The sequence below is a fragment of the Phaseolus vulgaris genome, chromosome 7 (assembly GCF_000499845.2).
Source record: "Phaseolus vulgaris cultivar G19833 chromosome 7, P. vulgaris v2.0, whole genome shotgun sequence".
Taxonomy (NCBI): domain Eukaryota; kingdom Viridiplantae; phylum Streptophyta; class Magnoliopsida; order Fabales; family Fabaceae; genus Phaseolus; species Phaseolus vulgaris.
In genome coordinates, this window is record NC_023753.2 from 35,588,860 (window position 1) to 35,608,372 (window position 19,513).

The 19,513-nt window shown below is 30.1% G+C and overlaps 2 protein-coding genes across 2 annotated transcripts; both read right to left on the reverse strand.

The window, feature by feature from the left end:
- Nucleotides 1–7,920: 7,920 nt before the first annotated feature.
- On the reverse strand, nucleotides 7,921–14,265 carry LOC137830376 (cation/H(+) antiporter 15-like). Its single transcript, XM_068637668.1, has 5 exons — nucleotides 14,060–14,265; nucleotides 13,447–13,574; nucleotides 10,970–11,413; nucleotides 9,604–10,602; nucleotides 7,921–9,291 (listed from the first exon to the last, which is right to left on the reverse strand). Exons 3-5 carry the CDS (start codon nucleotides 11,183–11,185, stop codon nucleotides 8,056–8,058), a joined length of 2,451 nt encoding a protein of 816 aa, XP_068493769.1. The 5' UTR covers nucleotides 11,186–11,413; nucleotides 13,447–13,574; nucleotides 14,060–14,265; the 3' UTR covers nucleotides 7,921–8,055.
- A 177-nt stretch (nucleotides 14,266–14,442) lies between these two features.
- Nucleotides 14,443–16,383, reverse strand: LOC137830377 (pentatricopeptide repeat-containing protein At2g32630-like). The gene has a single exon (XM_068637669.1). The coding sequence runs from the start codon at nucleotides 16,381–16,383 to the stop codon at nucleotides 14,443–14,445; it is 1,941 nt and encodes a 646-aa protein (XP_068493770.1).
- Nucleotides 16,384–19,513: the final 3,130 nt, after the last annotated feature.

Genomic DNA, 19,513 nt, shown 5'->3' on the forward strand with positions numbered 1-19,513 from the left:
TGTAAACTATTACCTGACCCGTGCAACCAGGGTGGTTTTTTTTAATTATAATATTAAAAAAATTTAAAAAATTATAATTTGGATTTTATATTAAATTTGACATTATAAAACGTAATATAAGTTCTGCAATAATTACTAATTTAAAATACTTAGAAGAAGTCAAAATTACATAATATCAATTACATGGAAGAACAATAGTTAAAAAAATAGCATTTTAAAAAAGCAAAGTAGTTTGAATTTTTTTAAAAATAAATGTCAATTATATTTGCATAGAGAAATAAACGTAGTAAAAATCATATGTGCACAAAAGAAACTACATAATTCAAATCAGTTAAACAAATCATAAACATTAAGTGTATAGTTTGAACATGTGAGACTGGAATATAAGCAAATTATTTTTAAATTTCAACAAAGTAATAAACAATAATCTAAAATATAATCATTCCTCACAAAATAATAATCACTCAAATTTTGTTATTTGGTTAGTTGACTTATGTTTCAAAGACAATATTGTCATCTTCTTTAAAATAGTTTAACCTATAGAAATTGTTCCATCCATCTTCAATATATTTGAAAATGTACTATTATATCATTTTAGAATAATAATAAATAATATAAGTAATAATAGTTATAATAAATTTTTCCAACAAAGTAACATGATTTTGTTGTTTGAAAAATATTTGTTCATTAATCAATATGTTTTTTTTAGATCATCATATTCAGTTTGATTTTTAGGACTCATCATTGGGAACAACGTGGCGATGAATTTACAATTTTTGAACATTAACATGAAGACTACTATTGATTTGTGTTTAAAACACATCGAAAAAACATTTATCTATAAAAAAATAAATACCATCATAAATCTATAATATCTTTTAACCTTACTCGAATGGATCTTAACGATCAAAAGAGAGTGAAAAAGGTTTAACTTTTTGGTAAATCAACAAATTATTATTTAATACTACACAAAACTTTCTAGTTTCCAATAAAATCAAGCACAAATCCATAAATGAGTAGTAGTAATAATAATAATAATAATAATTAAAAAACACAATATAATAAAATAATCAAATATTGTAAAGAGGTAATTGATGCCATGAGTAATAATAATAATTAAAAAAAATACAATACAATAAAATGATTAAATATCATAAAAGGATAATTGATGTAAAAATAATTAAAAATAAATTTACTATTTTTTAAATTCAAATATTGGAACAGATCTCAACTATGTAAGTAGAGTGAACAAATTTGACCATTTGGTATCTCAACAAATTATCATTAAACACCGTATGAAACTTTTTAGTTTCCAATAAAATCAAGCACAAAATTTGTAAATGAGTAATAATAATAATTAAAAAAGTATAATATAATAAAATAATTAAGTATTGTGTAATAAAACAATTAAATATTGTAAAAGGGTAATTCATGACAAATATTTCAAAATAAATTTATTGTTTTTTAAATTCAAATATCGCAACAGATATCAATGATTGAAAGATAGTGAAGATATTTAACATTTTGGTAACTTAAGTAAATTATCTTTTAACAATATATGAAACTTTTCAATTTTCAATAAAACCAAACACAAATAATAAATTAGTAATAATAATAATTAAAAAACATGACACAATAAAATAATTAAATATTATAAAAAGGTAATTGATACAAAAATATTTTAGAGTTAATGACCATTTTTGTCCCAATATTTTTTTGAAAAAAAGGCAATTTCATCCTCACTTTTTTTTAAAAAAAATTCGGTATGATTCCAAAAAAAAATTAAAAGTTCAATTTGGTCTCAACCTTCTTAATATTAATTTAACTTGATCCAATAATTAAAGGTTATAAAAGGATAATTGATAAAAAATATTTAAAAACAAATTTTTATTTTTTTGAAATCTAAACAATTGAAATATAGTGAACAAACTTGCCATCTTGTTAACTCAAAAAGTTATCACTAAACATGGAGAAAGATGTCATATTTCTAATAAAACAAATCACACAATTACAAAATGAGTAATAATAATAATTAAAAATATATGATACAATAAAATAATTAAATATTGTAAAATGGTAATTGACGCAAAATATTTAAAAATAAATTATTATTTTTTAAATTAAAAGATTGGAACATATCTCAACCATCGAAAGAGAGTGAACAAGTATATTTTGGCAACTCAGTAAATTATCATTTAATACTGCAAGAAATTTTTTTTGTTTCCAAAAAAAAAATATTATAAATACTGTAAAATGGTAATTGTTGCAAAAATATAAAAAAATGAATTTACTACTTTTTCTATTCGAATATTGGGACATGCTACAATAATTGAAAGAGAGTGAACAAATATGATATTTTGGTAACACTATGAGAAACTTTTTCAGTTTCTAATAAAACCAAACACATAATTCGTAAATGAGTAATAATAATAATAATAATTCAAAATACATGATACAATAAAATAATTAAATATTATAAAAAGATAATTGATGTAAAATATTTTAAAACAACAAATTTATTATTTTTTAAATACAAATATTGGAACACACTTCGACCATTAAAAGAGAGTGAACACATCTCACCGCTTCATAACTCAACAAATTATCATTTAACATTGGTATAAACTTTTAAGTTTCCAATAAAACCAAACATACAATTCGGAAATGAGTAATGATAACAATAATAATTAGAAAACTTGATAAAGTAAAAAAAATTGAAATTTATAGAATGGTAATTGATGTAAAATATTTCAAAATAATTTATTATTTTTTAACTTCAAATATTGGAACAGATCTCAATTACTGAAAGAGAATAAGCGATAGACACCTCGCTTCTTATATAGTAGACGTTCCCTCTAAACACTCATTTGTACATGCTTGAGTTGTAGGTGTTACATACATATGATTTGTGTTTTAAACGTTATGATATGCATGTAGACGTTCTCATATACACTTCCTTTAGACGCTCCATATAGGTGCAACAATTAGTTTAGATGGTGGTTGTAGAAGAAGGAGAATATGATTTTTACTAAATATAATAAAAAAATTAATAATAAAAATAAACAAAAAAAGTAAAAAAAAATAGTTTAGGATTTTGAATAACTTAGAAAATTGTTAATTTTATATTTTTATTCAAATAGCACATTAAATACTTTCCTTTTTTATTAATTTAGAATTTAGAATAATTTAAATTTTTTATTTATTTTATATTTTTATTTAAGTATAACATTAAATAATTTATCATTTATATTTATTTATAATTTTAAATAATTTTAAAATTTTATTTATTTCAGATTTTTATGCAAATACAATACTAAATAATTTAGGAATTGTATTTAGAATTTTGAATAATCATTAAAAAAAACAGTTAGATGCGCAATAAATCCTACAAGAACCCAGTTTTACTTTAAACAAAAATTCTCACTAATACCTTGTTGAACATTTCAGATTTATTTTTTAGATTAAATGTATTCAAATTTTGTAAATTTCACACACAAAATTAGGACTTTTACTTGCAAATAAGTTAAACATAAATTATGGAGAATTTTCTATATAAAGAATAGAAAAAGAATAACGATCCTTTTTATTTATTATTTCAACATCTACTTTTTTATTATTATTATTATCCAGTGTTTCACTCTATGGTAAACATAAATAATATTTATTTATTTATTAATTTAATGTATTGTGTTTTTCCAAAAAAAAAAAATCAAATTGATTTTTTGTATTGTATGTTTTCCCAAAAAACTTATAATTATCCACTATTTGACATAAAGAGAAGAGAAAAAAAATGTAAAAAATGTAAAAAATATATACAATAACATAATCCTTATAAAAGATAATTTAAAGTAAAATGTGTCAAGTAATGTTAGAATAAACATTAATCGCATAAAAAGATGATATAGAGTGGTTTTGCTTCCATTGTTTAAATGTAATTTTATATTATTTGGATGTAATTTTTTAAAGTAAATTATCTCTACGTAATTTTTTTTTAATAAAAATTATCATAGATCTTATGAAAACTAACATCTCAGTTAAACTAACATTCTCTTGAATGAATTTTCAAACATGCACAAATACTATATCATAATTATTGTATATTATATTACTATATTTACTTAATGAACCGGAGATCAAAGTCAACTCCATTAAATTGGAAATTTGGGTTTGTTGAAATCAACCACAAACTACGATTAAACAACTCTTGCTATCAGCATCTAATTGTCTCTTCATGATTTACTTTTTTTGATGGTATTTATATCTTTATGCGAGTGAAACATTCTCGCATACACTCTCCTCTTCACATAACAAAGTGAAATGTTAAAATGCACAACAATGTGAATAATGAAAAAAAAAAACCAATCACAAATAAATATATATATATATATATATATATATTGAAAAAAATGAATGAATATAAATCTTCACGATTTAAAAATTCAAATGTACAGTCAAAGGGATCATAACCTAAACAAAAATTGTCAGGTAAGGAAGGAGTTAAAAAACCTAAAAAAATGAAGATCCACCAAAACCATAACCTAAACACAACATTTGCAGGAAACTGAGGCAAAAAAAATAAGGAAAACAATGTGTAAACCATATTGAGCTCAAGAAAACAATATTGAAACTCCAAAAAGATTAAAAAAAAAAAAGAGTAAAAATTAAAGATGAAACTAGAAAGGGGTTAAAAAACCTAGAAAACTGAGATCCACCAAAATCATAACTTAAACATACCATTTTCGAAAAAAAAAGGTATGAGAAAAATGTAGTTAAAACCCTAATACAAAATTTGAAAGAAAAAAAAAAGAAAAACAATGTTGAAAACATGTTTAGCTTTGGAAAATAATTTCGAAACCACAAAAAAATCAAAAGTATAAAATAGAGATGAAAGCGGAAAGAAGTAAAAATAATAATGAGATCCACCAAAATCTTTTCCATACGCAAAACCAAAAATCCTAAAAACATCAGTTACGACTAAAACACCTTCAAACAGGAAAAATGAAAGATATTATTGCGAAAAGTTCCATAGAAAAAAGAGACGAAGCACACTTCCGATAAAAAAACGTAGCACAATAACCATTGTTCCTTTGACAAACAAAAATCTTTCATTGATGTGGTTGAAGATACGATGTAATCATATCTAGCAAACAACTTAACATAGGGGATAAATTCAAAACTAAAACAGGACAATTTCAAAAGATAAAGGAAAGTGGAAAGAGTGAAAAGCTAGGGAGTGAACGTGAGATATTGAACGAATCTTATCTTTTTGACATCTTTAATGTAATCTACATTCATTTTATATATAAACAAATTATTATTCTATTATAATATTTTATTTTATTTTAAAAAAATATTTTATTATAATATGCTATTTTATTCCAAAAAAAGTAGTTGCAGGATAGATGTATTTTTGAATAATATCATCAATTAATGCGATAGAGGGTATATTTTATGAAGTTCGTCTTGTCCAACCACTGGAGTTATGCATTATAAAGTAATGAGTATCCATTCTTAGTATGATGTTTACTTCCTTATAACGGGTACCAAGATTAGGCATTGTCAATATCTTATTGTTTATGTTATGCATGTTTAGCCGAGTTATATATATAAATATATATATATATATATATATATATAAAAAAATCTTGTAAATGTCAAAGAGAGTGAAACTTAAGTAGAGCAAGAGTTCACTAAGAAATAAACAATTAAGTTACAATCTATGTAAGTTTTAGGTATCTTCAAGGAGATAAATGAACTTGTTCATAGTTAATTCCTTCATTGTTAATTATATCATGAACGTAAATTGAAGTTGCTAATAATTCCATCAAACTATATATCTTTTTTGTTTGTTATATTCTACTTCCTTCTTATTTTTTTAATATTTTTCTTATCGCTCGTGTGGTATCTATGTAATAGACGGTTTTGTTTGATGAGTTTGTGTGACATTCCAAAACATTTATGATATCTATTGTGAAAGTTTCACCACAATCATCTTTAATTAGTTCTTCTATTGTTGGATCCTCTTTCATTGTATCAAACATTTTATTTATATCAACTTCATTCAATATTTTTCTTGAAAATGTCAAACATAATCTTCATTACTACTTTTTTAATATATTTTTCTTATCGCTCATGTGGTATCTATGTAATAGACAGTTTTGTTTGATGAGTTTGTGTAACATTGCAAAACATTTATGATATCTATTGTGAAAGCTTCACCACAATCATTTTTAATTAGTTTTTCTATTGTTGAATCCCCTTTCATCGTATCAAACATTTTATTTATATCAACTTCATCCAATATTTTGCTTGAAAATGTAACATAATCATCATTACTACTTTTTTAATATATTTTTCTTATCGCTCGTGTGGTATCTATGTAATAGACGATTTTTTTTGATGAGTTTGTGTGACATTCCAAAACACTTATGATATCTATTGTGAAAGCTTCACCACAATCATCTTTAATTAATTCTTCTATTGTTGAATCACTTTTCATCGCATAAAACATTTTAATTATATCAACTTCATCTTGTAGTTTGCTTGAAAATGTCAAACATAATCGTCATTACTACTTTCTAAAATATGATAAAAAATAATAAAATTAACTAGTTTATGAAACATGTAATCCGAATTTTCAAAATTGAATGATAAAAAAATAATGTTTAGATTGTATGAACCTAAAGGGAAAAGATTACTTTTAAATTATTTGATTATAAAATATTAAAAATATTTTGAATTATACAATTTAAAATTAATGTTTTCACTTCTGAACTGTGTCATCTAAAAATATATGTTTTCACCTCCGATTTGTGAGTTGTGTCGTCTAAAGATATATTTAGAGGATTGCACTGCAGAAAATACAATTCAAAATTATTTTTTCATTTTCTCATTGCGATTGCAATTTGAAAATATATTTTAAATTGTATAATTTAATATTATTTGTTGACTTTTGAGTTGTAAAATCTAAAAATACATAATTCAAAATTAAATATTTTCTTCACGATGGTTGATCTTGAATTAACTTTTTTTTTCTTTCATTTCCGTTGAATCCAAAAGTTTATTTTCTTCCATTTGATTGAATCTTTGATTAATCTGTATTAAAGTCCAAATAGTTTCTATCCAAATACATGTTGAATCTTTGATTAATCCTAAAGGTTGAAACCATTTGGTAACATTTGCTGCATCTACCATAACTACATCTACTAGCACTTGACAAGATTACCCTAAAAAAAAGCATAAAAATGACAAAAGACATAAATTGTAAAATGGATATTTCGAAAAACATGGGATTGTAGGAAGAAAATATGAAAATACAGAAAGTTTTTCCAACAATCATTTTTCTTCAAAATTAGGAAAGAAATCCATATAACATTGTCCTTCTCCAGGTAGATTGTTGTATTTATCACACAAAAAGTTATATCATGAAAAAGAACTGGTATTGCATCTTTAGATAAATACTTTTCTAAATATAACCTATTTGGAAAATAATTTGCTTTTTATTTTTGGCTTTTTTTTTCTATAATATTTAGCATTGGTGTCTAATGAGTGAAGATGAAAATAAAATATAGGACCTTCTATTAATGGTGAAAGACAAATAGTGGATGTAAAAGACAAAAGAAACAATTTTATGGAATGGTGAAATTCTTTATTATTTCTATTAATCTTTCTTTGATATTTACTTTATATCTAATTTATTTCTATTTTACCCATTTATTTTCATTTTACTTATTTCTCCTTTCTACCAAATTATTATTTATTCTAAAAGTAGAAGAACCAAACATGAGTTAAGTCTAGAACCTCACCTTATTAGCAATGGTTTATTTTTTTTATTTTTTTTGATAAGCACCTTATTAGCAATGGTAGTGTTAGATTGAACCAGAACACCAAACCTAAAGAACCTTCTTTGTTATGATACACTAGCACAAATCAACGGCACATTCCTCCATCAAGGGTTAAAATCAGAAGGTACAAAGTACTGTCCACATAACAGAAAATGTAAATAAAATCTCCTTAGGACTATATATAAAACAAAGCCACTTGTTAACTGTTTCTTCACAACATTTGATCACTTTCATTAGAGTGAGATTTTTTGCCACGAAGAGGTTTAGATTTTCTCTCTGTGGTGTATTGCTGCACAACAAGCAGTGAGGAGTGTGTGCCAAAACTAGTTGAAGATATAATGTCTCCCATGACCCCAAGTTCAGGGTTGTCACACCATTCCAACAACCTTTGGAAAACTGTGAAGTTCTTTCCACTTCCTTGTCCCAAAATGTACAAGTCACACCCTGGTTTGTCTATCTCATTCAGGATCAAAGGAATTTCCTCACCAGTTTCTATCCCCACTTCGATCTCTGAGTATGTGATGGTCTCATTGTTGTACGACCCTTTGTGCCTAAAGTGAAATATGTGCTCATCATCTAGCTCTTTCTGCATCACACTGTCCATCTTTGTAGATAACACTCCACTGGAATCACTCTGGAATGCCTTCTCTTCTTCAACCTCAGTACCTGACACCAGAAGCCTAATTACGTGCAGCTTTGTGGCCGAGTGTGTTGCCATTCTCCATGCGATCGATAAGGCTTCCCTATCATCAGGCCCTCCAATGAAGATCACAGTGGTGCTCATTGTTACTTTAGATAATGACTTGAGTCCACGGTTAACAAGGATCCCCACAGAACAAGGTGGTGCCTGCAAAACATTCTGGTTTATGTCACCGAATGTAGTGTTGACTGTTTCCAAATCTCCTGAGCTTAGTTCTTTGTGGAATGGAAGGAGAATGAGATTTGCACGTTTCTCTTCTGTCACATTATAGATATCCTGATGGATTGTGTCATAGGTTGCAACAATACCTGATGTGTCAAATCTCGCTGCATTGTATTCCTCCACAAACTCATTAAATGCATTGCATATGGTCTCAAACTCTGTTTGTGATCCATACTGGCTCTCTGAGGATCCCCCTTGAACATTTGAATTGTCCATTTGGGCCACAAGAAGGCCAGTGCCGAGTCTTGTGAGTTCCACAAGGTGAAGAACTGAGACATGTAAAGGGGAATTTCTGGTGGCATTTGTTGCTTCAAGAATATGGATCATGCCATGGGCTTGGTGAGCGTTGTGGACACAAGCTGCAACTCTAAGTTCTGCTTCACACCATAGTTTCTGCACAGTCCTTTGTTGGGTCTGCTTGAACCGAAGGTTTGGCTTGTATATGGCATTAATAAAGGGAGATGCAGCCGTAGTCATGAATAGTATGGCAAGGATCATAATTGTGAAAGAATAGGAGTCCAAAAACTGAAAACAAAAGAAATAGAACAGAAAAACGCATCAGAGTTGATTAACTGTAATCTTTAGAGATAATGGATAAAATTGGTGCATGCAAATTTTCAACCTGTTTTGGCTTGTGAAAACATTTTCTACTTTTAAAAACCACTCTAGTTATTGTACTTTATTTCCCATTTACAAGTATATGAAAACGGGAAACAAAGTGACATGTTGATGAACATAGGAACCAAAAATGTTTTCTTAATCTAAACAAGCTTTTAGTAACCAAGCAAGAATTTGAAAGAGGAGCATGATATGATGAGTTTGGTTAGTAAATAGTACATTTTTGTCCCAGGCAATGCTTATAAGAATCACTGCCATCATGCCCTTGGTGTTGAGGAGCAATCCAAGCCCCACTCCATCTCTTGAAGACATACCATAGTAGAAAGTAACCAACAGAGAGCTTAAAATTTTTGGGATGGCTAACAAGAACACCATGAAGAGCGGAAGTAACACTGAATGTGATTGAGACCAAAGTGCCTCCAGGTTCAGTCTAAAGCCAAAACTAGCAAAGTAGACAGGAACAATAAATGCAGTAACAAAATCATGCAACATTTCCAACATCAAATCAGCAAACTTCCCACTGGGCAAAATTAGTCCATACACAAAGGCCCCAACAACATGGTGTGCACCAATCAAGTCTGTGATGTATGAACAAACAAAAAGTCCAATCATCACATCCAGCAACTTTGAGGAGTTCCATGACTCTGACCTCATTCTGTGTTCAATCAGGCGCTCCAGGATTGGACGCACCACGCAGAAGCAGAACAGAATGAACATCAATGTGCACATTGCTGAGAGGAGTGGTTTTCCACCCTCGTGGGAATACGGAATCAAGAGTGAGAACAAAATCCAGCCAAATGTATCAATTAACATGGCTGCTGTTAAGGCATCTTTTCCAAGCCTTGTGTAGAGGATCTTGAGATCTGATAGGAGCCTTGCAAGGACTGGAAAACTTGTGACAGAAAGAATTGTACACCAAAACACATACCCTTTAGCGCTGAGCGCAATGCTTGATTCACCTGCTAAGTTACGCTCTAAAGCAAGAAAACCAGCTCCAACCAATGCTGGAATGAAAATGCTTGCAACAGCAATGATTATAGCCTGCCTGCTTGATCTCAGGATGGTGTCACAGTTCATTTCCAAACCACTAAGGAACACATATAACATGATTCCCACATTGGCAAAGGTTTCAACAGTCAAGATTCCTTCTGGACGGTAAACCAACTGCAAAACTCCAGGAATTCTTCCCAAAAATGATGAACTCAAAAGTACACCACCCTGCATATACAATATCAAGTTCGTGTAACTATAAGTGATTCATATTTGATACCAAAGTTTAATTTCCCTCTAACATGTCATCTGAAACATTTTACACTATCTCTTCTCATGTTCCCATATCAAGGAGAAACTATATATACAAGTTAACTTCTCATTTTTAACATTGTTTATCCATGTTTCAATGACTAAACAAACAGACATTAGTTTCTTCCCATCTTAAAACTAATTTTAATGAAAAATACTACAATTTCTTATTTTTCTTTCTTAGAAATTCTTATGAAGGAGTTTATTCAAACAAGTCTATATCAATATATCCAAAAGTCCTATGCTATATTTGGTAGACACACATATGAAGATGAACACTTACAAGCATCTGGGCAACCGTAAGAGGGAGGTTGAATTGCTTGAGGATGTGGTGAAAAAAAGTAGAGACAAGGATATTGTAGGCAATTTGAATAGACAGGAGAGGAACACGATCTGCAAGGACATTATCACTCCTCCAGATTATGTTGGTAGGATCGATTGTTGTATTGTAACATGCAAGTCCTGGGATGGAGGTTGCAGCATTCGCTCCACTTGCCATATCAAATTTCTTCTATGAGGCCTTAATTAATTTTCTTATGAATTTTGTTTTTGCATGCTTACTTAAACAAAACCATGTAGCAGAAGAAGATGCAAGTTATTGCCTTAAGCTGGCACAGTTCAAATTGCCTTTTTGTTGTCTGTGTGCTAGAATAGATTACAGACATTGTTGTTCTTTTTTCTGTCTATGTAAATGTCTGTTGCTTTATGGCTCCACCCTGAATGCACACTATAAATAAACATTTGGTTGCAGTCATTTACTTAAAAGTTTAAAATAAGTTCAACTGAAAATAACTAATTAAAGTATTTGTGAATCCAGCAAAAGGACATCAAAACATACGAAATAGCAGAATATATTAATATAAACCATTCCAATAAATGAAAGAGAGGAGAGAAAAAAAATTGTAATATTTTTTAACTGGAATTTTGTACCCATAAAATTAATTTTTTTCTTCACTGCAATTAAAAATAGCTTATTACTAAAAATAATTAGCAATTAACAACGATAGTATTACTATTTAAAAGATAGTTTTTAAAATAATTCATCTTTCCTTTTAAAATATTACTATTGTTATTATTTTCATTTATTTCTTTCCCTTTCCTTTTCATGACTATATAACCAATTTGATTTCTCAAGTATTTCTCTCTCTTTCCGAAATAGCTATTGAAATAATAAAATTATATAAGTGTTCCTTCAAATATTGATCAATTTAATTACTAAATTGATAATGTTAGATACCCATTTGAAGAACTTTTTGAATAAATGAGAGACTTAAAAGATTACTTACATATCTTTATATTATTTACGAAAGAGGGTATTTCTTTAATAATGATATTGAGGATTTATTCTATAATGCTACCATGGAAATTGTGGAGTAGTGTGCAGCATTAGGCTTAATTGAAAAGTGAAAACATATTTGCAATACGGAAAATGCATAAAGATCAACTATTTATACATGTTATAAATTCTATATTCTATTGTCAGGTTTGCATTAATCCAGATTTTAAGACTGTCATAGTTGAAGACGTTAAACATAATCACCATTACTAGTGTCTAAAATAAGAGAACCATTTATGCCAAAGATAATAAAATTTACTATGAAACATGTAATCCGAAATTCCAAATTGAATGATAAAAAAAATACAGAATGTATAATTCATAAATTAAAAAATTAGATGTTTAGATTGCATGGCCAAAAGTGAAAAGATTAATTTCATATTACATTTTTGGATTATACAATACAAAATATAATTAATGTTTTCATTTCCAGACCGTGTCATCTAAAAATATATTATGAATTGCATTGGAGAAATACATTTTTTATGACACAATTCAAAATTATTTTTTCAGTTCTTGATTGTGATTGTGCAATTCAGAGATACATTTTGGACGGTACAATCTAATATTATTTTTTTCACTTTTGAATTGTAAAATTCAAAAACACATAATTCAAAATTAAATATTTTCTTCACGATTGATTAATCTTGAATTAACTTTTTATTCATATCCGTTGAATTGAATCCAAAAGTTTATTTTCTTCCATTTGAATCTTTGATTAATCTGTATTAAAGTCCAAATAGTTTCTATACAAACACAACACATGTTCAATCTTAGATTAATCCTAAAGGTTGAAACCATTTGCTGCATCTATTGAAACCATTTGCTTACATTTGCTGCATAACCATAACTACATCTACTAGCACTTGACAAGATTACCCGCCAAAAAAAGCATAAAAATGACAGAAGACATAAATTGTAAAATGGATATTTCGAAAAACATGGGATTGTAGGAAGAAAATATGGAAATACAGAAAGTTTTTCCAACAATCATTTTTCTTCAAAATTAGGAAAGAAATCCATATAACATTGTCATTCTCCTGGGAGATTGTTGTATTTATCACAAAAAATTTAATCATGAAAAAGAACTGGTATTGCATCTTTAGATAAGTACTTTTCTAAATAAAACCTATTTGGAAAATAATTTGCTTTTTATTTGTGGTTTTTTTATCTAGAATATTTAGCATTGGTGTGTAGATGAGTGGAGATGGAGGAAAATGAAAATAAAATATAGGATGTTTAGTGGATGTAAAAGAGAAAAGAAACAGTTTTATGAAATGGTGAAATTCTTTATTATTTCTATTAACCTTCATTTATTTCAATTTTACCCATTTATTTTCATTTTACTTATTTCTCCTCTCTACCAAATTATTATTTATTCTAAAAGTAGCAGAACCAAACATGAGATAAGTCTAGAACCTCACCTTATTAGCAATGGCAATGTTAAATTGAACCAGAACACCAAACCTAAAGAACCTTCTTTGTTATGATACACTGGCATGGATCAGGGGCACATTCCTCCATCAAGGGTTAAAATCAGAAGGTACAGGTACTGTCCACATAACAGAAAATGTAAATAAAATCTCCTTAGGACTATATATAAAACAAAGCCACAAGCACAGAACAGCAGGAGGCCTTTAAGTACAGAATTTTTGTTTTACAAACCATTTCATCTATTACAAAGGAAAAACTAATTGAATTTTTAGCAATGTGGGAGAAAATCATAACGATCCCACATGCACAATCAACTATTAGCATTCACATGTATCAGCAAAAACACAGCTTAACTAGTAGTAATTTTCCAGTATCATGAAATGTTAAATCATCAGAACAAATATGCATAGACTATGCCACAACATAACCTTTTTTGGTAAATTGTATACAACTTAAAAAAATTACGATTCACGATAGGGTGGTTCCCTGCAAGGTTATGTATTAGTATTTGATTTAAATGGTAGACAGTTAAACATTAAACCATTAATTGCTAAGGGTACCAAAGAACTGTCACTGTCATTATTCATACTGTTAGATATCTACCTGTTATGCCTACAATTTAGGCTTGTCTTTTACGAGGGATTTGATTTCTAATCAGATTGTATGGCCTGAAAGTAATTCTCAGTCATTTCCTTGTAATTGGAAAAGTTCATGTTGGTATCTGGACTCTCTCTGGTCACGGACCACTCTGGTTACTTCTTTGAACAAATCTGACCAACTCCCCCTTCTGTGAAATACTCCAGCAATGTCTCTAATCACCAACATAGGGTATGTATAATTCATCAACAGATAAAGAGAGGACCTTTGTATGTATTACCAACATTTGAATATTTGTACTTTGTACCACTTTCCAAGCCCTAATTTGGCATTGTGGAAGATGGATTTTTTCCATACAGGGTTTGGCTTGGGCTTCAAGAACAAAATCATCATGTGTGAGCAACCTTCCTGAGTGAAATTGACAAACCAGAGTTTGGCCTGATCGAGGCATCAGGAGAGTCTATTTTCCGTTCACCGTACTCATTTTGTTTCACATCAACATGAGAACTGAGTTTATGAAGACTACCAACAAGTGCAGCATAAACTCTATCATCAGGTGTTAGACCCATTCTCATCATCTCGTCATAAAACTTAAAAGCTTCATCTTCTCTCCCTTCCTTGGATAAACCATAAATAATTGCTGTATATGTCTTCACGCTTCCTCTTATGCCCTTTACCAACATTTCACTGAAAAGCTTCAGAGCCTCGTCTACCCTGTCAACTATACATTCCCCATGTATCAGAGATGTGTATGTAAATACATCTGGCACTATCCCCTTCCCTATCATTTCAGATTTTAACACATGAGCTTGCTTTAATTTTTCTTTCTTGCTATACGCGTCTATTAGAGTATTATATGTAACAATATTAGGCACCATTCCCTCTTTATCCATATCCCGTAAGATCCTCTCAGCTTCTGCAAGGTTTCCTTCCTTACAATATATCTCAATAAGAGTAGTGTAAGTCACAACGTTCGGAGCCACTCCTTTCTCCACCATCAAATTTAGCGTCCTCTTGGCTTCTTCATACCTATGCAATTTACATAACCCACTAGCAAGAGTGCTGTATGTAACCACATCCGCTTCAAGTCCTTTCCTTTCCATGATAACTTGCAGACTGAAAGCTTCATCCATCATCCCTCTTTTACAATAACCATCCATCATCGTGTTAAATATCACCACATTCAGATCAACCCCCTTAATCTGCATCTCTTTCAACAAGATTTCTGCAGCCTCCATTTGTCCCGCCTTGCACATTCCGCTAATCATCGCCCCGAAAGTATGAGTATTCGGACCAATGCCTTTCCCAATCATCTCATCAAACAAAGCCATCGCGCTTTTAACATTTCCTGCCCTACAATTCCAACTTATCATCGACGTGTAGACATAAACATCCATCTGCATGTTCCTCTCACGCATTTCCTCAAACACCTTCTCAGCCTCCCCAATTCTTCCGGAACTCGCATACCACTCCATCAAAATAGTATACGTGGTCAAACAAGGCAGTATTCCCTCTCTCTCCATCAACCCCAGTATCTCATCAACCCCTCTTCGATCCCTCCTCACAACACAAGCATTCAACAATGTATTATAAGTAAAAACCGTCGACCTTACGATGCCTCTCTCAGCCATCTCCCTCATCAACTTCTTAGCCCTCTCGATCTCTCCTCTCCTACACAACACATCAACCACAACAGTCAAAGACTGAACCCCGATATCAACACGGCCAGACTCCACCATCCGATGAAAGAAACGCACACAAAACTCCACCTCGTTACACCTCTTCAAAGCAAGCAAAAGCACAATGCAAGACCTACCCTCTATCACCAACCCCTTTGATATTGCATAATCAAACACCCCAATAGCCTCTCTAAACATCCTGTTATCAGCACACACCCTGAACAACATGTCACACAGTTTCTCAACAAAATTGGACTCATTCTCACTTTCACTTACAAATTGTGATTCACATTCATCAACGAAGCCAGGAACAGGGTGTTCGGTGACAAGGGAATTCAAAAGGGTTTTCATTAATGCAAATTTTTTGGCTGAAAAGAGTCTATAGAGGAGGATGAGGTGGGCTTTGAGGTCTGGTTTTTGGGGGTTTTGTGTTGTGAGGAAGTGGAAGAAGGATAAGCAAGAGCGAGGAGGGAGAGAGGGGTTGGAGAGGACATAGTAAGTGACCTGAGGTGCGATGCAGGGGATGGCGGAGTGGGGTTTGAAATGGGTGGAGTTTAGAAGGTTTTGGATTATGTTATGAGCAAGTTGGAGATGTTGGGTGCTTAAAGGGGTGATGAATCTGGAAATGGTCTTGTGGGAATGAGAACACATTGAAAAAATGGTGAAAAATTAGGAATTTGAGATGTTACAGAGAAAAACAATGCTTGTGCTCTGCTCCTGCACAAAAACAGAGAAGAGGTTGATGGAACTTCTCTGTAATTTTTGTCTGAAATAAACCAGAATAGCACCCTCACACACTCTCTCCCTGTTTGTTCACTGTTTTAACAAACAAAAAATATTTTTTGTTGATATATATATATATATATATAAATAAGTTTAAATTATTTTAATTATTAGAAGTTTATTTATATTTTTAAATCTAAGAAGTAAATGTGCAAAAGTAAATGATTAATTAAAAAAAATATTAGAAAACGTTAAAGTAAAGTTTAATAGACCTCATTTGATTTTGATAAGGTATTTTACAACAAAGTATAAAAGGAAAATGATATATAGACATCCCAGTTTTTCTTGTGCTAGAATACATTTGGGTTTCGTGGATGGATTGCTTACGTGGTATGGGTGTTTTTGTAAAATGACATTGCTGACGGAGATATGGGTGTTTATGTAAAATGACAATTGTAAAGAGAAAATTTGAATTTCGTTTCAGAACTTGCTGAATTCATTTCAAAACGTGGTGAACCTAGTAGAGTGTGGGTATTTGCTAAAACGTAAGGAGAACGTTCTGAAGAGATTAGGGCTAACATTGCCATGTGACGGAGTACGAAGCAGTTGCAGACGAAGTGGTAGGAGCGACGGGAAGTCAGTGAATTTTTTTTTTCGTTTTTAGAATGCATTGGTGTTGTGGGCGTTTTTTTATTTTCAAGTTTTTGGTTCTATTGTGTGACCTTTTGGTTCTATGTTTGTGGTTTAGGATTTCTGTTATTCTATGTTTGTGGTTCAGGGTTCTAAGTAAATTTACCAACACGTTAAAAAGATATAAAATTAATAAATTAATAAAAAAAATAAAATTATATAGACTTTTGCCCACCAACACGTCAATTTTTCATGTAATTGACTGGGACCCAGACTTTTGGCCACCAATTGAAGTTGATAGAATGCTTTATTTCTTTTAAGTAATTCATGGTGTAAGCAATAAGCAACTGAAGTAGGCATGTCACATGACAAAACTCTCTTTCAATGTTTTCTAGTTTGATTCCTAAAATAATAATGGTTCTCTGCTTTTGTAAACTATTTATTTTCATTGTTTAAAATAAAAAACTGTGGCAGAACTTTTGAAAGATATACTGAAAAACTCAACACTTATTTTGGCTGAATGTGGAATTTAAACATGTTCTGTAATTCTAAAGCATATTTACATAGCTATGGACTTCATCATTCTTATTGTAGCAGCTTTAACAACTTATTAGGCTTTGATTGCATATTCCAACCTCATTTTCAAACCTTAACTGCTTTGTAACCAAATTGAAGAATTTTAGAGTCACCATAATGCATTTTCTAAAGAACAGTTGAGTACATGACCCATGTACACACAAGCAGAAGCCATTTACTGAATCACATTTTATATGAACCCCTTTCCAATTAAAATGCTTTCATATATGCTTCATTCCACTATCCGTCTCCCAATTGATGAGGCAATATTAGTGAATTCTGATTTGCATTCGTTGCACCTTCACTGTCCATATTCTTCCCATTTTTCTATGTTCGTAATGATTTTGTTCCTAGCTACTATACAATCCTTGAGTTCTTAAATTGTAAAAGTTCTTGTATGAAGATATCCAAGTTTGATACATATTTTGTATACTGTCTAACAAATCTTCAAATTTGTATGTGTTTGAAAATGTTATCGTCATGATTGTTGAAATCACTTTATGAAGTAAGCCAAATATATTATTCTGCTGACTTGGGTATTAAAATGTTGTATTTTGTAAGATTACTATACTGTAAAAAAAAATAAAGATGAATATGATTAGATTAAGATCTGTTTCTTCATTTTCTTTTGGTTATTCATGTTCAATAGGAAACTCATTTGTTAATATTTTGAGTCCATAAAACCCAAAAGTGACTAGTAAATGACATGAAAGAAAATGTTAGGAAATATACCAGCTAGACAAACTGAGATGACATGAACAAAATGTACTAGTGTTATCAAAGTTTTCATTCCTGCAGAACAAGAAATACATTGCCAAAAACTGGATTGCAGCTGTACATTGTATAATGATGGTACATAGAGTCAACATACTAAGATAAAGGCATTCCAAATAATAATCTCAGCTTCAGCTTCATTTGTTATCTAAAACACAAAGAATTAGTAGTGATTGAAAATCCATAAAAGTAGGCGCACCCAATACACAAAACATTGGGAAGAAAAAATGTAGGTATATCAAGACTCCAAAAAAAATTAATGATTCGTGTTGTTAGAATATGAAAATAGGAATAAATATATCAACACTTACTTTTGTTTTTAGCTGAGGCACACTGAATGTATGTTGTGTATGCTTGACCTTATTTAATATATGTGTTTTAGTGTACAAGTATAATATAATGTTTGGAGGGTGTAATGTAATACTAAAATAGGTCATTCGAAGTGGTTCAATACTTTAATGTGATGAAATTTTTTGTAGAATTACCAGTTTCATATTGTTTGTAACATGACTTCAAGTTCATTGGTACTTGAGCCACTTTTTCCTGTGCAAGAACAACCAAGCAGTGTCGACATAAAATTCCCCTAAACTCAAATAACAAGCATGTGCAGGAAATATCAAAGTTATCCCGGTTAAAAGACACTTCAAAGTTCATGTACTTAGTTCTTTCATTACAAAAGGACTCTTCAACAACATTGAACCGACAACTTTGTCCCTCAGCAAGCACATTATGAGCAACACAATTCATTTTCAATCTAAATTCTACTTGTACTTCATTGAATATGGCATGTGTGTACTCCATTTGGAATTGTCTTTCAATGCTAGTGTAAATAAAATTAATTATAATTAGTTTACAATTACATGTTTAATTATTTATAAAATATCATTATCTTGGTGATTATGCTTAATAGGCTTGGTTTGAGTTGACATTTTGGCCAATTTAAATCTTATATTCTTAAATAACAATATTGAAGAGGAAGAAAAAGACTACATTTTATCAGGTAATGTAACCACTTATCATTATCAGATATATGATTTATCAGATAAAAATATGTATCTCTGCAGAAAGGAATCATATC

Excerpts from the sequence above, each read along its gene's own strand:
- LOC137830376 (XM_068637668.1), bottom strand. The coding sequence starts at position 11,185 with ATGGCAAGTGGAGCGAATGCTGCAACCTCCATCCCAGGACTTGCATGT. Across the intron at positions 10,603-10,969 it reads TTACGGTTGCCCAGATGCTT|GGTGGTGTACTTTTGAGTTC; the intron begins GTAAGTGTTCAT and ends TTGTATATGCAG. Across the intron at positions 9,292-9,603 it reads GCATTGCCTGGGACAAAAAT|TTTTTGGACTCCTATTCTTT; the intron begins GTACTATTTACT and ends TTTTGTTTTCAG.
- LOC137830377 (XM_068637669.1), bottom strand. The coding sequence starts at position 16,383 with ATGTGTTCTCATTCCCACAAGACCATTTCCAGATTCATCACCCCTTTA.